The sequence below is a fragment of the Lampris incognitus genome, chromosome 5, assembly GCF_029633865.1.
Source record: "Lampris incognitus isolate fLamInc1 chromosome 5, fLamInc1.hap2, whole genome shotgun sequence".
Classification (NCBI taxonomy): domain Eukaryota; kingdom Metazoa; phylum Chordata; class Actinopteri; order Lampriformes; family Lampridae; genus Lampris; species Lampris incognitus.
The window spans coordinates 68,101,740-68,109,968 of record NC_079215.1 but is presented as its reverse complement, the minus strand read 5'-3'; the positions used below and the strand labels follow the sequence as shown (position 1 = coordinate 68,109,968).

Below are 8,229 nucleotides of genomic sequence, written 5' to 3'. Positions count from 1 at the left end.
ACTTCAGCTTCAGATTAAAGCTGACGTCAGAGTGATCTTCATCTCTTATGAACGTTACAGAACACAAAATCCACACAGGAGAACTGGAATCAAACCCACAACCCTCTGACCGTCAGACACACAAATACAGAGAAACTGCAAACTCTGGTTTCAAACTTTTATTTTCAGCCACACAACATGAACCAAATCGGATCATTACAGTTTTGTGTCTCCTGTGACTCAATATTTCCTTATGTGCACAAAAATAAATCAAGACAGCCCAAATATAAGAAACACGTTCAAACCAAAAACCGGAACCAAACACGTTTAACAGACAAGCCTGTAAAATCTGTAGAATCCACCAGAGGGCGCTAAGTCGCCACAGAGCAGCATCCTGGGAATCCCTCAAAAACAAAGTGGGAGCACAGCTAACACGTTAGCTTGTGTTACCTGTAACGGCCATGGTACACAGACCACGTGATCAAAGGAAAAAGGGCCAAAACGGAACCAGAGAAAACATGAAATCCTTAAATCCCGGCGTGTCAGAGCAGCAGCAGTACATACAGCCAAACACTGAGAGTAATTATCACAGTAATTATCGTCATAGTTATTACACTGGTATGGACAGACTTCTGCATGATGGTTGACTCTGTGATCAGCAGGATGAACGCAACACTAATACTGGTATTAAATACTAGTAGCAACACCAGTACCGAAGTCTCTAGAGAGTGCACAGCGTATATGAGGTCTATAGACTAGTGTTAACAAGGACTTGGACACCAGTTGCACTACCACATTGTGACCAGATGAGTTGCTCCGTAGCAGAATTTAGCCTACGCGTATCAGCGAACAGAAGAGGACCTCCAGGTGATGGCTGTGAAACTGCTGCTACACCAACTGAACACCGCAGGAACACAAAGGTTTGCTTATAAACAGCTGAAACGTGAGGCGGGAACCCCTCCTCTCAGGAAACCCGTGTTCCAGAACTAAATCAGCGGACGGGCTCCTGTGAATAGGGAGAAAGAGGTGAAGCTAGACGAACGACCTTCAGCATTAACAGTCACCATGTTGTTCAGAGACACAAGACACACACAGGGTCACCAGCAGCAGAGTAAGAGCTCCTGTAGAGAGGGACCACGTAGACGCACCGAGCACCACGCAGCAGGACGCGAGAACATCAGGACCAACGTGACCACGCTCCAACAGGCCACCGTCTCCTTTACCGAGCACCGAGGCCCGCTGTGCAGCCGGCCCAACCCCATAACAAGAGGCCCGCTGAGTTGTCGGTGCCAGTTTTAACAATGCTAACAAGGAATAAGAAGGTTGATCAGGCAGGAGTCAGAAAAGCAGCAGTATGTCCAGATCTTTACAAAAGGACCGTTGTCTTGTGAAGGTGCACCAGGCAGACTGACCTGGCAGCTGACACGGTGCGCACCACTGCTGTTCATAGTGTCACATGAAAATATTCAATAACAAGAATTACAATAATGATAACAATAAAAAATACATGTGAGCAGGTTTTTTCTGGACCTCTGAAGAAAGTGGACATCAGACAGACAGACAGACAGACAGACAGGAAAGCAGAAGTAGTACACCCGTCTTAAACAGTGTCAGCCAGGACAGCGTTGATTGTTTAACCGTCCTATAATCAAGTTCTTTTAATCAAGTTCTTTTAATCAAGTGGTTTTAATGAAGTTCTTTTAATCAAGTGGTTTTAGTGAAGTGGTTTTAGCTGGAGTCATCTGGCTTCATCCCCTCCCAGACTTCTGGATGAGGCTCTAGAACCTACGGTTCTGCATGTGCTGGTGTTACTGGACCAGTGTGTGTGCTGTGCAGGTAGTGGTGAGCTGAGGTGGTCTGAGCTCCATCCAGACTGAATGAGAGTCAGCAGGGCTGTGGTGTCAGAACCTTTCCCACCGCAAAAACACAACAACAACAACAACAACAAATCATCAGCCAGGACTCGTGTTTGCATCTTAAGTCTATGACGGTAACGGCCAACACACCTTCAACATGTTTTCAAGATCAAACCAACAACCCACCCATGCAAAGTTGACCTGAAGTGAAGCCTGTTCATGTGGTTCTACAGGAGGACCTGGTGTCAACCCCACCTGGACAAACACACAACCTGACATGTATTGTTCAACATCTAGAACATGTGAGGATTCTGTTGGTCAAGATGTTTCCGTTCCCCTTGACAAAAAGCAAAGCAGATAAACAGAAGGATGACTCGCTTGGATCAGATCCTTGAAAATAACCGCTCACATTTTCACACTGAAAATTCTCCCCGAGCCCGAGCTCTCAATATGGCTCCTTGTGTTTCATGTAGAATCTCGTTAAAAGGTATGTTGGCAAACAAATGTACAAGACACCAGGTACCCTGCCGATGTCTGGATCTGGTGGCCTCCCCTCCATCTTACTGAAGTTCTGTCTATCAGTAAAACAGGCATTTTACAACAGAGTTCCCTTCATATCGATGAGGCAGAGGTAAGGTATTGAAAAGTAAAGGGATCTTGCTCCTCATCGTACTACTAACCCAAACCCTGATCCTGACTGCAGGCCTGTTGGAAACAAGCCTGGATTCTGTAGTCACCAACAATATGACGGCTTTACCAGATCCACCAGAACTCATCACACATTTCTAGTTTTGTAGAAACCAACACATGACCTTCCTCTCTGATTGTTGCCAAACAACCAGACAGACACCTCTGCTTCTGTTCTCCTCCTGCTCTCCATTATTCAGCAGGATGCTGTTTTTAATCCAGCTGGGGCGCTATGCGTTCACACACTGATATGACATACGACTCTTATGAGACACATTTTACAGATGGACAGCCCTGGGACTCGGGATCCAAACTCATCTGACCACACAGCTCCGATGTCAAATTGGGGAAATGAGTGTCAGTAAAGCAGAGGTCCATGATGTCATAATGAGCAAGCTGAGAACTCGCTGAGGCTCTTTTGTTAACTCTATGTTTCAAACCTTTTATTTTGCAACCTCACTGCAGTTATTTAATTTCGCGTAGCTTCAGTGTGATAGGGACAGGATCCTGTGATGTGACAAACAGCCTGGAGGTCTACAATGTGTTTCAGCAGTCGACGGTCCACAGCTTGACTTCTGCTTCTCCATCAATCACCAAGGTTGTTCACGGTCCTTCATACGATGAAGGTCACAGTCATTAAATAGAAAACATACAGGGTCACGACAAACAGAAACATGAGGGAGAACAGGAAGGTTCTGAGACGGAGGAAAGTGTCCGGTTTGAGCAGTCCGGGTCTCCTGCAGGTCACTGATGAAGGAACTGACGTCTCGGGGGGATTCCAATGTTTGGCAGCCATCAGATAGCAGGCAGTGAGGATGGGAAAGGGAATTATACCAGGAAAGAACTCTGAAAATGTATCAAAACCTTCAGGACATTGTCAGCACTGTTAGGTTTCAGCCAGGACCCTGAAGAATTGACCAGAACCCTTTAGAATATTTCCAGGGCTTTTAGGAAACTGTCCGGACCTTATGGAATCCTCCAGACCCCTGAGGAATCTGTCAGAGTTGGTTTTGAAGTGCTGAAGGCTGTTGTGTTGAAGGTGGTTTTGTGGTCAGGTTAGAATCCCGGTACGTGACAGTAGGCCTCCAGAGAGGAAAAAACTATGTACATAAGCCATAGGCTGAAGAACAGGCAGCTGGTCAGGACCTTTGGTGTTCTTGGCCCACCTAGCTCGCCCCCGATCTCAGGTCGACGCCGGTACATCAGCACAGCCACGCAGATGAAGGCGAAGACGGTGAAGAGTGTTACGGAGAAGGCCAGTGTGCCCGGATCAACCCGGAACAAGCGACCCTGGGATTGGTGGTAGATGGCGGCTATGGACCATGCCACGCCAATCCCCAGGAAGACATTCACGGCATTACTTCCTGTTACGTTGCCGATGGATGCGTCAGCATACTGGTCCTGGATTGCTGCTACCTTACTGGCAAATGTGTCTTCAGGAGACAGAGGAGAAGGTGTTAAAGTGTGTGTGTATGTATGTGTGTGTGTGTGTGTGTGTGTGTGTGTGTATATAGTATACATATCAGACCTGGTACCGACGTTCCGAGGGCGACAAACACCACGGCGGTGACCGAGTCTTTGAGTCCAACAGTGCAGCCGAAGTGAGATGCCAGGTCTCCAATCACTGCCGTCAGGAGGCCGATCACCGAGATGGATACCACGAAACATGCCCAGCCGTTCCAGTAATCCGTCGGAGGAACCAAGGCGAACAGAACCTTCCAGAAGACAGTAAGGAAGTGCATGACGTAGTCGAAACAAGACGGGAGTTTCTCTTCGCCGCAGTCATCGTCGTCATCATCACCTGAGGGGGAGAAGAGGAACAAATACTCATTCTGAAGTTTTATCAACAGGAGCTCTAGAGTAAACACTCCTCACAGTGGTACCAACCAGTATTACCAACGCTCAACACTAGAGGGAGTAGCATACCTATTTGTTAATTTAAATTCTCTGTGTTTCACGATGACTTTTAAAGTTTAGAAACTGCTCTCCTGCTGGCCCTGACCTGAGGTTGAAATCTGGATAATGGCAGAAAATATCGCACGACCACAGAGTGACAGCAACCGATAAGCAAAGAGGGTTGAATCAGTTCATCTGGACACAAAGCTTATTGACAGAAACTTTTCAGATGAGAGATGAAATGTTCCTGCCAACGAGCGTTGTGTCCAGATGAACTGATTCAACCCGCTTTGATTTTCATACCTGGATTACTGAGAATACTTCCAGACAGCAACCAATACTGTTTTACACCGTGTTGTTAGTGATCAGCTTATTGGCTGCGTCGTTGTATTTATTCATTTAAACCGATTGGCAAACACCAGTGCTGGAGTGATGATATATGCTTTCGTTTTGTAACAAAAAATACAGGCATGAGGAATGGAGCTTTTACCGCGGCTGCTGGTCTGATGTACGTCATTGTGACAACAGACCACCAGGAAAAGCCTCCAGCCCACAAACACAGAACAAGTTCATCACAAACTCTCCAACCGGAGGTAAGAGGACTGTAGTGCAGATGAAATGAGATTCTACTGTCAGCTGAACTTGTGTGAGAAATTACATCTCCCATCTCATCTCATCATCAGCCTCTTCTCCGGGGTCGGGTGGCGGTGGCAGCAAGCTAAGTAGGGCACTCCAGACGTCCCTCTCCCCAGCAACACCCTCCAGCTCCTCCTGGGGGATCCTAAGGCGTTCCCAGGCCAGACTGGACATGTAGTCCCTCCAGCGAGTTCTGGGTCTACCCCGGGGTCTCCTCCCAGTTGGACGTGCCCCGTAAACCTCCAAAGGAAGGCGCCCAGGAGGCATCCTAATCAGGTGCCCAAACCACCGCAACTGGCTCCTTTGGATGCAAAGGAGCGGCGGCTCTACTCCGAGCTCCCTCCGGACGTCCAAGCTCCTCACCCTATCTCTAAGGCTGAGCCCAGACACCCTACGGGGGAAACTAATTTCAGCCGCTTGTATCCGCGATCTCACCCTTTCGGTCACTACCCAAAGCTCATGACCATAGGTGAGGGTTGGAACGAAGATTGACTGGTAAATTGAGAGCTTTGCCTTCCGGCTCAGCTCCCTCTTCACCACAACGGTCTGGTACAACGTCCACATTACTGCTGATGCTGCACCAATCCACCTGTCAATCTCCCGCTCCATCCTACCCTCACTCATAAACAAGATCCCGAGATACTTGAACTCCTTCACTTGAGGCAGCAACTCATCCCCAACCTGGAGGGAGCAATCCACCATTTTCCGGTAGAGAACCACGGCCTCAGACTTGGAGGTGCTGACTCTCATCCCGGCCATTTCACACTCAGCTGCAAACCGCCCCAGTGCGCTGGAGGTCACGTTCTGATGGAGCCAACAGAACCACATCATCTGAGAAGAGCAGAGATGCAATTCTGAGGTTCCCAAAACGGACACACTCCTCACCTTGGCTGCTCCTTGAGATCCTGTCCATGAATATCACAAACCGAATAGGAGACAAGGGACAACCTTGGCGGAGTCCCACACCCACCGAAAACGTGTTTGACTTTGTGCCGAGAATGCGGACACAGCTCTCACTTTGGTTATACAAGGACCGGAGGGCTTGTAGCAACTGCCCCGGTACCCCATACTCCCGCAGTACCCCCCACAGAGTGCCCCGGGGTACACGGTCGTAAGCCTTCTCCAAGTCCACAAAACACATGTAGACTGGCTGGTCAAACTCCCATGTCCCCCTCAGCACTTCCACAAGGGTAAAGAGGTGGTCTGCAGTTCCACGGCCAGGACGGAATCCGCATTGTTCCTCCTGGATCCGAGGTTCGACAATTGGTCGGAGCCTCCTTTCCAGCACCCTAGACTAGACTTTCTCAGGGAGGCTGAGCAGTGTGATGCCCCGATAATTGCAGCACAGCGGAGGGTGTGCTCCAGTTACCAGGAGCACACTGAAATAGATTTATTAACTTATTTATTATTACTTAATTATTTATTTTATTTTAGCTATTATTCTATTTGGAATTATTTATTTATTAAATCGAGAAATTACATAAAAACAGGTAATCTCATCTAATTGTCACATTAAGCCTTGACATGTTAACCAGCGATAAAAGCATTGCAGAACCTCTTCTTAAACACTCACTGGCTGGAGCTCAGCATGAGGTCATGATGTCAATTGGTGGATGGGACTTAGTGTGAGGTGATGATGAAACAGGTGACTAGATGAAAAGGTCTTAGTCTGCTTCTCCAGAGTGCTTTCACTGGCATAGAACATGAAGCAAGTAGACCGACAGCAGTATTTTACTGTTGGTCACTTGGAGCTGACCAGCAAAACTTCGGTCTTCTCCTGGTGACCAGTTGGAGCTGGTTTGGGTTGGAGAATCTTACCAGAGGAGACTGTGATGGCTTCCACAAATTGCTCCCTCCAGCTGTTGGTTCCTATGAGCAGAGCCAGGTTGGCCTTCTTAATGAGTTTGTCCACCGTGCTCTGTGAAAACAGGAATGAGTGGAAATGGGAGGTTACCGTTGAACTTTGACCAAAAAGACAAAAAAAACAACACATCGTTATTCCACATGGCATCTCCACGTATGATAGGCTGCTCTGGAATCCTTGACAGCTCTGGGTGTCACAACTTCTATTGGGACTATGGCTCTGAGCTTGGACCTCCCAAATACTGGCAGCCTGTAGTGTTGGTGATTCAGCAACAGTAGTTTATTTCACTGTTGGTCTTACCTAAAGTCTGTCTGCATGGCTCAGATATAGTATTACCAAATGGAAAAAGTGTAACTTTAAAGGAATATCTGTTAAAGTTTGAGAGGGAGGAGGAAACGCAGAGCTCTCTCGGTGTACTTAACATAGAATAACAACACTACAGCACAACACAACACAACACAACACGTCAGTTGAAGAAGAGATTATGCGGTGGGCGAGGTTCAGTCGAGTGGGTGAAGTGAATTTATGACTCAAAAAATACTCTGAGCTCCATAAAAGAGAAACCTACAAACCAAACAGCTGATCCCTTCAGCGTATCTATAGATTCACTGAGAGGATTTTAAGTTTAATGTGACATTCTGACACATTTCATTGAAATGATTCCCCACCTTGAACTCATATGACTCCTCTACGATCACCTCCAGGTTAACGTGCTCCCCCAGTGTGGGTCTACCCATCTCTGCAATCCTCCTCTCCTCTTCCTCCTTTTTGGTCAGGGTCTCCTCTCTTTCCTCCTCTGGAGAGAAGGGAGCCACAGGGAGGAGAGAGGAGAGGAGAGGAGAGAGAGAGAAATACAACCATCAGTCTTGGCGCCGACTCCTCAGAGTCATGCTGGGGTCCGTGTTCACAGTTCTCTGATGTCAGTCAAGAGGAGCACCTGGGCTTGACAGATGCAGTTATTTTACTGTCTGGTGCAACAGATAGAGGTCTGACCTGAGAGCGAGAACACAACACTGACAGGAGTCATGCTGAATCATTTCCTCAACAGGAGGCAATTCTACAGCCTGCAGGACGTCACTCTGTGGAAGCGACTTCTATGTCTGTGAGGATCGACTGCTGTTTTCATCAAACTGTTTTCATCAAACTGTTTTTATTCTCGTTCTGCAGTACGGGGAAAAGGTACGTGGAATGGTGTTGAAATTAAAGTCGGATTGAAATTGAACCACTAATAATTCATTTCTAGAAACAATACGAAAGGAAGAATTCTTCTTGATATGGGAAAGAGTAGTAGAAGCTGTTCATCATTGAGGT

At 47.4% G+C, this 8,229-nt stretch overlaps 1 protein-coding gene across 17 annotated transcripts in view; it reads right to left on the bottom strand.

The window, feature by feature from the left end:
* Positions 1-3,578: 3,578 nt before the first annotated feature.
* The window catches only part of slc8a1a (solute carrier family 8 member 1a), a 45,938-nt gene continuing 41,287 nt past the window's right edge, over positions 3,579-8,229 (bottom strand). For 6 of the 17 annotated variants that reach the window (XM_056279844.1, XM_056279848.1, XM_056279845.1 and 3 more), the window contains 4 exons: positions 7,587-7,714; positions 6,873-6,972; positions 4,051-4,323; positions 3,579-3,955 (listed from right to left, as the gene is read on the bottom strand). In XM_056279844.1, the coding sequence (XP_056135819.1) occupies positions 3,579-3,955; positions 4,051-4,323; positions 6,873-6,972; positions 7,587-7,714 (878 nt within the window). Of the gene's footprint in view, positions 3,956-4,050; positions 4,324-4,703; positions 4,707-6,872; positions 6,973-7,586; positions 7,715-7,866; positions 7,912-7,964; positions 7,983-8,229 lie in introns of all 17 variants that reach the window. The other 11 variants (XM_056279861.1, XM_056279849.1, XM_056279851.1 and 8 more) reach the window with 8 other exon arrangements.